The sequence below is a fragment of the Ochlerotatus camptorhynchus genome, unplaced genomic scaffold, assembly GCF_037179485.1.
Source record: "Ochlerotatus camptorhynchus isolate MF236.1 unplaced genomic scaffold, CSIRO-AGI_Acam_v1.1 ptg000675l, whole genome shotgun sequence".
NCBI classification, from domain to species: domain Eukaryota; kingdom Metazoa; phylum Arthropoda; class Insecta; order Diptera; family Culicidae; genus Ochlerotatus; species Ochlerotatus camptorhynchus.
The window spans coordinates 136,002-150,000 of NW_027041152.1; the positions used below are offsets into that span (position 1 = coordinate 136,002).

General features: G+C 43.1%; 1 protein-coding gene across 4 annotated transcripts in view; it reads left to right on the plus strand.

Moving 5' to 3' along the window:
- The first annotated feature begins 743 nt into the window (after positions 1-743).
- LOC135714613 (WD repeat-containing protein 20) overlaps positions 744-13,999 on the plus strand; it is a 125,606-nt gene continuing 112,350 nt past the window's right edge. For all 4 annotated transcript variants that reach the window (XM_065237992.1, XM_065237994.1, XM_065237996.1 and 1 more), the window contains exon 1: positions 744-1,273. In XM_065237992.1, the coding sequence (XP_065094064.1) occupies positions 866-1,273 (408 nt within the window). In that variant the 5' untranslated portion in view covers positions 744-865. The remainder of the gene's footprint in view (positions 1,274-13,999) is intronic.

Here is a 13,999-nt window from a genome sequence, read left to right on the forward strand (position 1 = left end):
TGCTGTGGCAAGCTGCGCTTACACTGAGTAGATAGAAAGAAGATTTATCACGATTTTGAAGATTTCCTGCAAAAACATGATGCGTGATGCAAGTAGATGCGAGAAATGATAGAAGATTTTTCGAAGATTTATTCGCTAGTGTGAGATTTTTTGAGCATCTAGAATTGAGATTTAGATGTGTCGCCGCCCTCGGCGGAAATGGGCGATTACGACGAAGTAGCGCTCTACCCTATTTATATTTCAATATTTTTTTAGTGTAGATACCCTAATAAACGGATACCATAAACTAACGATATCATAGATGGTACGACCATACCGCATAAAGTTGGGATGATATCCCGAATTGGTGGTTAGGCTCTTCTTATGGTTATTGTTTATGCGGGTATTCTTCACGCTAACTTGAAAGTACTCATTAATGAGTAAAAAAAGACCCATTTTGAAGAAAAGTGGCTTAACTCATTAATGATTAAACAATTTTACCCATTAATGAGTATCTGTTACCCATTAATGATTAACAATTACTCATTAATGGGTAACAGATACTCATTAATGGGTAAAAAATTTACTCATTTAATGAGTTAAGCCACTTTTCTTCAAAATGGGTCTTTTTCAACCATTAATGGGTACTTTCAAGTTATCGTGAATTTACCGAATTTTAAGGGATGTGCATCTTAGCGTGTATACTTTTGAGAACTTTTTTCTTACCGTGTATACTCGTGGTTGTCATTTTTCTTCTTCAGCTTGCTTAAAAGTTAATTGAACGTTCTGAAGCATTGAAGTGTGTGGTGACTTAAATATGCAATTTATATAATTTTACCATCATCGCATGTTTGAAATTGTTATCATTTAAAATTCGGTGAAGGAAATGTCGGTCCAACTGGTTGATTCGAGTGGTAAAGATGATTTGAAAACACAGTTTGTGACTCGTGAAGGCGAGTATAGGTTGATGACGCTGTCGGAATACTCGCGGCCAAATCGTGTTGGATATCAAAATAATCAGAACAACCCCCAAGTGAGAGTTTCTTTGGTGACCCTACCCTCACAGGTATCCCAGCAATTGTCAGGAAGTAGCAACAATCATGGTGTAAATGCAAATCCTCAACCAACGATTTCTGGAGGCTCAGCAACAGTGGCCTCTCCAAATGGCCTGGAACAAACCCAAAACATCAGTACTGGGCTATCATCAAACAGTTCATCTCCAATTGGAGGTGATAGAATATGCTTCAACTATGGAAAAGAATTGTATGTTTATGCGTACCGAGGAGTAAAAAAGGTATTTTATTGTAGATTTATTGCATTATTAAATTCCAATGACTTTCCTCCAGCGATTTCACAAACTTGCAGCTGAATTCCGGGCATAAGTTTCATCGAAGAGAAAGAAATTTCTCCATATCAAGAACAACATGTGAAAAGGGCACACATGTATTTTGTAAGCAAACCTTTTTAAAGTCCATTTCTCGCCACCCACATGACACTTACGCAAACGATCAACATCACCGGGTAGAGAAAACTTTCCCCTTCCCGAATATGTTGTTGGTTTGCGTGGGCGACCCCCGGTTGGCGAGAAAAGGCCTACAAATGTTTGTTTACAAAAAGTTCGTATGCCCTTTTCACATGTGGCTCTTGATATGAAGTATACACGGAACCGAAAAATTACCCAAAATTAAGTTCTTTTCACTCATCTCCCATGTTCCGTTCAATAAGCTGATTTTTAGTAAACCGCTTATAGTAGTATAGACTACGGCAAAAATAATTACTTACTCGTGAGTATTTTCTACCCAAAATTAAGTTCAATTGACTAAATTTTGAGAATATCTCATATACTCACTAGCAGCTTATTGAACAATATTCATGAGAAAATCGAATCTCTCGTTCCGTTTTTGACAAGAACAAAAAGTCAGAGTGGGATGCAAAACTCAAAATTACCCAAAAGTATGTAAAAAGAACTTAAATTTAGGGTAGTTCTTTCTCTTCGATGACTTTTCTCGTGGTTCTAGAAGAAAAAAAAAATCAAAATATTGTTTTATTTCAAAGTTCGAGTGGTAGGAAATGTAATTTTTAACTACTCGAATTAAATAGTTAATTATTATAAACTTTGAAGTTTTTGCGCATTTGATGCTAGTTTTTATTAAAGATGCCTCTTCAGTTTTTATGTGTATATTATTCTGTGTTTGTGTATCGAATTGGCGTTCTAAGGCCGTTCGCAATGCTGAGTTTCAAAATTGTTTTAAACTACTCGTCAATTCTATAATTTGAAACTGTCAAAAATAAAACTGCAACACGATCAGCGCAACGCACAGTTCTAAAACATGTTTGTAATCATCAAGTTCCATAAACTTTACTGTTCTCTATGAAGTTCTCCGTTTTTTATTTGTGGAGCTCTTCGAAACATCTTCAACACATCCAAAGAAATTTGAAACAGAGTTCCATTCGTGGAAAAGCTTTTTCATCGCCCCTAAAGACAGGAACCACAGCCCGACGAAGTCTGTTGTCCATTTTTACTCAGTAAGTCTGGGAAAATAGCAAAATACTTTTTCAACGGAAATGGAGTCTTGTCGTCAGCGAAGCGTAATAATTGCAAACATCCAATGAAAAAATTGTCTTCAACTGGATTGCACTCAATAGCTTCCAACTGGAAAGCAAGTCTGTTCGTCAATGAAGCGTAGCAATTGCAAATATCCAATGAAAAAATGTCTTCAACTGGATTGCAGTCATTAGCTTCCAACTGGAAAGTCGTAGTGAAATAAATGAGAAACTTTTCAATGGAAATAAATGTCTCCAATCTGATTAGCTCTCAAATAAATCACTTCGTCCTCTTATTCAAGTTCAAAGTCTGATTTGCTGTCTGGGCCCATAACCTGTTAGCAGACAGTGCTGATAGGATTGAATCCTAACGGATTTCCTCCTCCTCAGCTCTATCGATCACCGGCAGTGGACTTGCCAACCCTAACCACAAATAGCATCCGCAAGGTGAAGCCGAACCTGTAAAAGAAGCTTTTCTCATAGAATCGGGGTGATACCACTACCCGATTATCAAAAATAAAGCATAGATCAACACGGAATAAATTCAATTAATCATCGACCTTTATTCATCTGTGTTTCATCTCAAAATTACATTTTTACATAGTTCTGGGCAACATCCTATCCTAGCTTGGTAATAGAGCACTAGTGATTGCTGTGAACATTCTGGTGTATACCATGCACCTGGTAAGCACAGTGTACACTAATCTCCTCTATCCTGCACTCTAAATATAGTTTACTTGAAATGGTTCAGAATCAACTCACACGGAAAGATTAAATTAATACTCCAACACCGCTTGGGTTTTTTAAACTCAAATTTGAGTTATTTGACCTCTGCCCGTTTCATTTCCTCTCGCTATTGTTGTCAAAAATAGAACGAAAGATTCGACTCAACCGTCTAGTTCCGTACGAGAAGCTAAAATTGAGTAATATGCGATATACCCAAATTTGAGTTAATTGAACTTAATTTTGGGTAGAAAAAATTGAAAATAACTTAGCGATGGGTAATTTTTTTTTTTGCCGTGCTTAAATGCAAACTCCTTTGAGCCGGTTTACTCAAATTTGGCTTGGGAACATGGGAGATGAGTGAAAAGAACTTAATTTTGGGTTGTTTTGAATTTCTGTGTAGGAAAGAAATTTTAAAAACTGCTACCCTCCTCAAAAGCTACCCGATAGACGTATAATTTTATTTTTTTAGTTTTTTCTTAGTTTTCGTTAAGATCTTAAGTCTAACCTTCTAACCTCTCTATGCACAACCAAATTTATAGAAAATACTTTATTCGTTAAATAAAAGCGTTTTTAAAATATTCTCCCTAAGCGGCGCCGGTGGTGTAGTGGTAAGCGTGATTACCTCTCACTCCAGCAGGCCTGTGTTCAATCACAGTCGGCGCCGCCGGGATGTTCTGAGGCATAACATCTCTGATCACGTCTTCCTTCGGAAGGGAAGTGAAGCCGTTGGTCCCCGGTTCATGAGTTGATGGGTCGACGGCTGGGTGCAATTAATGTCAACGCTGAGATGATTTCTAACGCTGCAACGCAGCTCAAATCGTCCTTCAACCCTGGACCCGATGGAGTTCCGTCTGTGTTTTTGAAGAAACATATTGCTTGCTTGTTAACTCCACTTCACCGTCTATTCCATATGTCCCTCTCCAGTGGTATATTTCCATCCTCCTGGAAATTTGCACACATGTTTCCTGTCCACAAAAAGGGAAGCAAACGAGCCGTGGATAACTATCGTGGAATTACATCGCTGAGTGCTGTTTCGTAACTATTCGAGCTTGTTATTATGGAACCGTTGCTCTCTCACAGCAAGCAGTATCTGAGTGCTGATCAACACGGGTTTACTGGCGGTCGCTCTACAACCACCAATCTGCGATGCCTCACATCCTACATTACCGATAGTATGACTGAACGGGTACAGACGGACATTATATATACCGATCTATCCGCGGCATTCGATAAGTTGAATCATGACATTGCGATTGCTAAACTCGACAGGTTTGGGGTGAGCGGTAATCTCTTGAGTTGGTTCCGTTCGTATCTTACTGGTCGCCAACTTATGGTTGCTATAGGAGATTGCAATTCAGCTAGCTTCTTTGCCACATCAGGTATACCGCAGGGAAGCCATCTGGGACCGTTGATTTTTCTACTCTACTTCAACGACGTGACTCTGGTTATCGAAGGACCTCGATTATCATATGCAGACGACCTCAAAATATTTTTACGAATTTGCACGATCGCTGACTGCCACAATCTTCAACATCAGCTTAATGTCTTCGCCAGTTGGTGTACTTTAAATCGAATGGTAGTGAACCCAGCAAAGTGCTCTGCCATAACGTTCTCACGAAAAAAAAGCAACCGATTGTATTCAGCTATGACCTGCTTGGAACGACACTCGTACGCGTGAATCAGGTGAAAGACCTGGGTGTGGTGTTGGATTCACAGCTAACATTCAGGCAACACATTCCGGGCTGGAGGATCCGGAATAGACTCAAAATCTATTTCGGATTTTCGTTTTTCTTTCGACGTCAGTTGTGGAGGAGGATGATACAGGGATCGGCATCAGAAACGACAGAGTGACATCGATACTGTGGGGTTCCTCCGGTTTTAACGAGCTGGAACTTTAAGACACTTACCTAGGTCGGTTTCCGGATCCATGACATGGATTTTTGGCGGGCCGTTTTCAGTTGGAAAAAAGGCATGGCACGCTAAAAATCGTTTACCCAAATTCTATATTGTTGAAATAAACATGCTTTTGACTTTAATTCAAACATATATATTTTTGTTGCAAACATGTTTTTAATTTATTTTGAATTATTCATATTTTTATAAAATGAACATTTATATTTTTGATTTAAATGAAAAAAATTCGGTTCCGTGTAGGTCACTGCAGCTTTTAGGCTCGTATTGTGATCAACTGTGTGTATTAGATTACGACCATAAATCCGGAGAATCGAGAATCCGAGATCTGGGCGCAATCGCCCCTACAAACAAACACGTCAATCGTCGGCCTCCCGCGAACAGAAGAACAATCCTGCAAACAAACTATAACAAATCATAGAGGAACTATTATTCTACCTGTTTGTGTTATTGGTTTTTCCAGACTGAGCCCCAATCCGCGAGAAACCGACAAATGACGTGCCCATCTACAAAAGCAACTACGCTCCAACCTCGAAGCTCTCCGGAAATATGTGATAAATCATGTAAATGTAAATGGAATACAGTAATGTCCCGATTTTGTCAACCCCCTTTTTGAAAATGTTTTCCAATGTTCTACAAAACCCATGCCCTTTTTCAGTTATCTTCTTGAAACTATTGCACCAAAGTATACTTTAAATATACCTCTTAACGAATGACGAATGAGAAAAATTTAGATTTATGATTATGTGAAATTATTGAAAGAAAAAAAATCTGAAGCGCGGAGCGGCTGACAAAATCGGGTCATTACTGTATTTAAAATAAATAAATTCATTCTTACCTTTTTATGGTTGTTTGATTATTAAGTGCTATTATTACCTGCTTAGAGTTGGTTCCTTTAAAATACTGTGTAGAATTTACCTCATTATTCCTCAGTTCTATCGATCTGTGATAGAACCACGCTCAGCATATTATCCTATAGTACGACTTGGGCTTGCACCATGCAAGTAAGTCATCTCTCGTCAAAATGATGGGATATGGGGTGATGGTGAAGGGATATAGAAAACGAATAAAAGAACTGAAAGAAAGGTATTAGTATTGGTTACATTAACCACCCCCCCCCCCCACACACACACACACACAACGAAAAAGAAAAATAGATGCACAGACAAACAGAAATAACACATTTAATATTTTTCTCCACAAAACATAGTCACTAAAACACTACCGCCATCTGTTGAGTATCATGTGATGGATAGTACGCTGAACAGATGGCGCTAGTGTGCAGACGTCAAACGCAAGGGAACCGACCGTACGCGCCACAGGTGGCGGCACCACCAACCAAAAACACCCGAATTGACCGTCAAATGCGTATTCGATGAACAACCTGTCCAACCGAGTGTTATGTCTGTTTGTCTGTGATAGATGGGTTATTAGGAAAGTACAACTACATTATAACTATTAGTGCAATGGATGAACGTTAGTTTCGGGGTCATGTTAGTGTTAGAGTTTTGTTAGTATTGACGCGTATTCAGCCCTGTCGGCCCCTCGAACACTAGTCGCAGGCAGTTGTTGTTAGGACATGCGACACTGTCACTGCTACTATGTTAGAGGTATGACCCGTCAAGTTTCGAAGTGCAAAAAAAAAACTGTTAGAACTTTCTTATAAATTAACTTTACACTCAAAGCAAACTATTTACCTTAGCATTACAAAAGCGAATTTAAAATTACTATTTTATTTTATGATAATATTAAAATTATGATAAAACTACAATTTACGGCTCCGTGAAATTAACTCGCATGAACCTTTCAAATCAATGAACTGGAGAAAAACTACAATTTTATCAAATTGCAAAAAAAAAATCATAGCGACACTTGACAAATCATCATCAAGCCCCTCATCCTTGGACAGGGTGAGCGATGTACTCGAGGGCCTTTGATACAATATACAAAACCGATGTAATTTTCCCGATGTAATAAATTTGACGTACACGAAGCGATGTATACAATTGGATGTAATGCCAAAACGATGTACACGGCCGTTCAATGTTACTCACTGGCTGAGCAAAAATTAATAGCAATCTCTTTCTCTCACAGAAATTTCACTGTTTTAGTAAAATTGCCGTTACAGATCAGTGAGTAATAGCAGTTTAACTGGGTGAAATTTCCGTGAGAGAAAATGAAATTTCAATACAATTTTACTCAGTAACTGAGTAAGATTCAACGACCTTGCAAAGGCAAAAGTGACGAGAAAAATGTTCAAAAGACAGGAATTTTATTCAATATATGGATACCATGAGTGTATCTCGCGTTCGTTTTCAACCACCAAGATCATTTCCCCGTTGGGTCCCAGCTTGATCTGCGGTGTCGGCTGCGTTGACGGTACACTCGGGGTTTCCGGTGGTGGCATCATCGGAGCCGGAGTCGGTGAACGATATTAACTCACGCTTCGTGCTACCCGATCAACCATGCGCGGAATGTTTTCCAACGAACCTTTCTTGCTGAGTGCAGAACTGTTCATCGGATTCTTAACCGGATTGTAGTAGAACATGTCGAACATAGTAAGAGATTTTTTATCGATGTTCTGAATGTTGTTCAAACTTTCCGAAGATCCCGTTTTGCGTCCGATGCTTTCTGTGATTCCTCCTGTTTGATGTTTTTGCGAGACTTTAAACCGACATCCGAGTAGGATTTGTTGGAAGTTATCGATTCAGTTCGTATCCGCTTGCGAGGGCTATTCAGGACATTGATATATGCAAACTTGGAATCCAGTTTCTTTGGCGAATGTGGTTCATCGGTGTTGACTTCCAATGGACAATGAGGCCCAGGTGCTGGTGTCGTATGCCTAGGAGATTCTTCTATGGGTTCTAGAAATATGATAAAAGTTCCAATGGAATTAAAATTAATAAATCATAAAATAAACCTACTTGGACACTTGAATACAGACTGTGCCGCTAATGGACTAGGATAGAAACCTAAAGTACCTGAATAGCTGAAGGAGGTTGGAGAGTACAATGGTGGTTTGTCGTCTCAAACGTCAGGTAGATCCGCATCAGAGCGATAAACTTGGCAGTGTTGCGAAATTTAATATAGCATAGTAATTATATGTCATATCGCGATATTAGTGTAATATTACACAACTATTTTTTGAATGACCTATGTGCAGCTGTTCCTGTGTAATAATTATGTTATTTATATGTGAATATTACACACATGTGACGGAATGAAAAATAGTCATTTTGTTTCTGCGTAATTCGAAGCGCGATATAATATTATATCGAATTGGTGTTAATTTGCATATATTTCTCACAATTACATCTAGTTTCTTGATACGTTAGCATCATTATGTTGAGGCATATTACTTTTTTTTGCTGTGTAGGGTCCAGGTGTGGGAGCTGGCACGGAAAACAAGATCGACGGTGTGGCGCTTTATGCTATCGTTAGATTGCCAATTGACCTGTAATTGAGTGTAACTAACAGGCTTACGTATCCGGGACGGGACTTGACAATCGAGCTTCTCACTCTTATGGTGGTAAGCTCCAACCGGTATTATCCTCGGATTAAATCCCGATCAAGAATGTCCGGCTGGTTTGATGTCGACATCAGAGTTAATCAACATAATTCTGAGCAAACATTTTTCAGATCATACAAACAGGGACGGTATTAAAAGTTAATCCGAGTTGGAGCTTACCGCCATTAATGTTTTTTGAAGAATGCCCTTCTGAAAGTTGTTTGACGAAGTTGACCAATGATGCCAGGAATGTAAAATATGTTTTTCTATTTTAATTTGGATTTTATTTGGAGTTTCTACCTCAGTTTAGCAGCTTATACATCATTTTTGCTCAACACAATGAAATCAACCATAAATAAACAACAATATCCATCGCTTAAAAAACACTGCATTCAATGTTTCAACTTTCTTTTCGCAAATATGAACAATTAACAACGCCATTGACTTCAACATTGATTCTGGCATCACTACCAGCCAGATTGATGCGATCCCTCTGTTCCTTTTATTCCACGATTGCAACTGTCAAATCGACCAATCAGAAACTGGCTCGGATTTGCAAAAAATTGTGTGTGTGTGTGTGTGTGTGTGTGTGTGTGTGTGTGTGTGTGTGTGTGTGTGTGTGTGTGTGTGTGTGTGTGTGTGTGTGTGTGTGTGTGCGCATGTTTTTGTGTGTGTGCGTGTGTGTGTGCGTGTGTGTGTGTGTGTGTGTGTGTGTTTTTTTTTTTTTTTTTTTTTTTTTTTGTGGCGAGGAGGAAACCTTCAAAAAGGCCATCGTGCCACCGCTTGACGACTGGGCGCACAGTCGCGGTGACACGGTGTGTGGGATTCTTACCGCACTAAAACCTCCTTAGACGCCTTGCCCTTTTCCCCCGGAACCACTTGTCGTATTACTTCGGAGGGGGCCGTGCATTACGCACCTCACTTTACCTCAGCTAATTGGCGCTTCCAGTTCGCTGATCGTCTCTCCAATTTGTGAGCCATTTATCTCCCAGCGTCACGTTCTACTCGGTTATCCCTGGTGGTGGATACAGTCTACTCTGACGGAGAGTTCTCCCGGCTTCGGCTTTCAGTTCGCACTTGTGTGAGCACATTACTACTTTCTAGTTGGTCTTCCCGCCATTTTCGCTGCAGCGCTGACATGATCTGCGTTACTGCTCTGCTGACGGCGTTAAAGGTGCCCTCCTCTCGACACATTTCTTCGACGACATTCTCCGTGCTAAGGGCGAGCATATCCTCTCGCACATCATCAAATCTAGGACATTCGAAAACCACGTGCTCTGGTGATTCTTCCACATTCCCACACTCCGGACAGAAGGGTGACGTTGTGTGTCCGAACCGATGCAGGTACTTCCTGAAGCAGCCATGACCAGACAGGAACTGCGTCAAGTGGAAGTTGGCTTCTCCATGCTTCCTGTTCACCCAGGTCGAAAGAGTCGGTATTAGCCTGTGTGTCCATCTACCGTTCTCTGCTGCATCCCACTCCTGCTGCCACTTAGCCATCGACTCCGTTCTCACCATTTTTCGTACTCCTCTGGTTTCTCTCGTCATATAGCACTCGTAGTCCTCCGCCAAGGTGATGCCGATTGGGATCATACCGGCGATAACGCATACTGCCTCCATCGAAATGGTTCTGTACGCACTCACGACTCGCATGGCCATGAGCCGGAACGTACTGCTCAATTTCCTTTGGTTCTGCTTCGTTTTCAGCGCTTCAATCCAGGCTGGACCTCCGTACCTTAGTATTGATGAGGAAACACTAGCCAGAAGACGTCTCTTGCTGCTGCTTGGACCAGAATTGTTCGGCATGATTCTGGCTATTGCGTTGATGACCTTCGTCGCCTTCTCGCAAGCATATTCGATGTGGCTATTAAAGTTTAGCCGGTCGTCGATCATCACTCCCAGATACTTAAGCATGCGCTTCGAAGCAATGGTGTGCTCTCCAACGGTAATTTCTGCCCGCTGCACTGCTTTGCAGTTACTGACCAACATCACTTCTGTTTTGTGGTGGGCTATCTGCAGCTTCGCTCCTTGCATCCAGTTACCAATCGTATCCATCGCCTCAGCCGCCAACATTTCCACTTCTTCCAGCGTCTCACCGGTTTCCGTCAAGACGACATCGTCCGCAAAGCCAACGATCTCAACTCCTTTGGGCAGCTTGAGCGTCAGCACGCCATTGTACATTCCGTTCCACAGCGTGGGACCTAGAATGGAGCCTTGGGGAACCCCCGCCGTGATTCTAAGCGATTTCTGCCCCGTGTCTGTCACGTAGACAAGGACCCGGTTCTGGAAATAACTACTTAGAATCCTGCAGAGGTAGCCTGGAACCCTCATTCTATGGAGCGCCTTGGCGATGGCCTCCCAGCTGGCGCTATTGAATGCATTCTTGACATCGATCGTAATCACGGCGCAGTATCGATTTCCTCTCCGCTTCTGTTTGGAAGCTTTCTCGGCTCTGTCAATCACTGTCCGAATTGCATCCACCGTCGATCTCCCTTTCCGGAATCCAAACTGTCTCTCCGACAATCCGTGTTCACTCTCCGTGCATTTCGTCAGCCTGTTGAGGATGATCCTCTCTAAGAGCTTTCCTACAGTATCCAGCAAGCATATTGGCCTATACGATGCAGGATCCCCCGGCGGTTTTCCGGGCTTCGGCAACAGCACAAGCTTTTGTACCTTCCACCTATCAGGGAACTGACCATCGTCCAGACATTTCTGCAGCACCATCCTGAACATGTCCGGGAACGTCTGGATCGCCGCCTTCAACGCCACGTTGGGAATTCCATCCTGGCCGGGAGCTTTATTCGCTTTCAACCCTTTCGCTGCTGCTATGAGTTCCTCGTTGGAGACTTGTTCAACGTTGTCTTCATCTACCTCGCCATATGGTGTAGGTGGCCAGTTCGTTGGGTCATGCTGTGGGAAAAGTCCCTCCACGATGACTTTCAGCTTGTTGTGACACATTTCAACCGGCATCGTTGGGCCTCTGATCTTCGCCATCGCAACTCGGTATGCGTTGCCCCAGGGGTTGGCATCGGCATCGCGGCACAACTCCTTGAAACTATTTGACTTGCTCAGCTTTATCTTTCGTTTCAGTGCAGCCCTGGCCTCTCGGAACACCACCCTGCGCTCCTCTCTGTCTGCTTCTGTTCTTGCTCTCTGAGCACGCCTTCTGGCTAGAAGACAAGTAGCACGGAGGGTGCTAATTTCCTCGTTCCACCAGTAGGCTGGACGCCGCCTGTTCGTTGGCTCCAGTTTTCTCGGCATAGTTGTGTCACATGCCCTTGCTAATAATTCGGTCAACTCATTCGCGCTTAGGCCCGGGACGCTGTTGTCTACCCTTAGAGCTTCGATGAAGAGATCCTTATTGAATGCCTTCGTCTTCCACTTCCGCTCGCTTACTTTCGTCCTCCGCATTTCCACCGGTGTTCGTTCGCCGATACTGTACCGGATCGCCTGATGGTCACTATGGGTGTACTCCTCGCACACCGTCCAGTTCATATTTGCCATTAGCGACGTACTGCAGAAAGTAACGTCGATAATGGATTCCCTACCATCTTTGCGGAAGGTGCTGATGGTTCCTTCGTTGGCCAGACTGACGTTCAACTTTGCCAGAGCTTCCAGCAGGCTATACCCTCTTGCGTTGGTACATCTGCTCCCCCAATCCACTGCCCAAGCATTGAAGTCTCCTGCGATGACGACTGGTCTCCGTCCAATGAGCTCTTCGGTGAGCCCATCTAGCATCTGGTGGAACTGCTCAATTGTCCATCTCGGGGGTGCGTAGCAACTACATACAAAGATTCCATTGATTTTGGCGATCACGAAACCTTCATATGAGCTTGCCACCACTTGTTGTATGGGATACCTGCCCATGACTTGTATGGCCGCCATTCCTGCTCTATCCGCCACCCAGTTACCATTATCGAGAGGGACTCGGTATGGCTCTGCAATGATTGCAACGTCGCACTTTGTTTCCGTTGTTGACTGCCACAACAGTTGCTGTGCTGTGTTACAATGATTGAGATTTATTTGGGTTACCTTCATTATTGCTGGCCCACCATCGCCTTCTTGAACTCAGGGCACCTGAAACTTCCCGTCACATGGCCATTTCCGTCCTCCTTTTTGCAGAGCATGCACCTCGGTTGCTTTGTACAGTCTTTTGCAACGTGCCCCTTCTCTCCGCATTTCCTGCACAGATCAGATCTGTCAGGGCCTTTGCAGTGTCTCACCTGGTGACCGAAGCTCATGCATTTGTAGCATCTCTCCATTTTCTTAGATACCCGAGGAATAGCTTTCAACGGGCACACTGACCACCCAACCTTGATTCGGCCAGTCTTCAGCAGCTCGTTAGCTGCGTCCGAAGAAAGTCGCATCGACGCCGTCTGCGTGCCACCATACGCCTTTCTCAACCGAATTGCCATCGGTACGTCTCCCAGGTTGCATTGCACCTTTAGCGCACTTTTCAACTCGTCTTCTGTTGTGATCTCGTCCAGATCCCTGCACTCGACCACTGACTCCTGGGATAAGGCTCTTACGTTCGCCGTCTCGCCAAGAGATTTTTCCACGAGCTCCTTAAAAGCTGAGCTCTTAACCGTAGGGTCCCTTTTCAGCTCGAATAGCATCTCGCCTTTCTGGGTTCGCCTGGTTTTCACCACATTCTCGCCTAAGTGTTTCAACTCCGGATCATCTCTCACTTTCCGGAGGAGTGCTGCGTAGGACGTTTTGTCCTTCGCCTCAACAACCAGAGCGTCACCCTTGCTTCTCTCCCTACGAGGCCTAGGATTCTCCTTATTCTTCCTGTCTTCCTTCTTCTTCTCTTCCTTCTTCCTCGCTTCTTCTTCCTTCCTCCTCGCTTCCTCTTCCTTCTTCCTCACTTCATCTTCCTTCTGTTTTTTCTTCCTCTCCTTCTGGTTCTCGACTTTACGCCACGCACCATTTTCTCCCATCTCCTTGATGCCTTCCTCGTCGTCCCTGCGTTTTTTGGGCTCCTCCTCATCTCCTGGCGTGTCCCTATCTCTCTTTTCAGGACGTGGATTTGTGGGTCCCTTCGGAGTCTCATGTGCTTGAGCCAGTCTTATGCTCTCCTTGGCCTCCAGCAGAGCCTTTTCGGCATTTTCGGCCCTTTTTCTCCACTCTTGACATTCCCGATCTGCCACTGTTATGCCGGATTTGATACCGGTCACAAGTTGCTTGATCTCTTTGTGTACGTTGTTTTTATCCTTCACGAACACATAGAGATCATCGATCTTCCTCCTGACCTCCGTCATTTTGGTTCTCCCGAGCTGCAGTTCTTGGGATTTGCTACTACTGGATATTGGTGTGAATATCTGGCTTAGC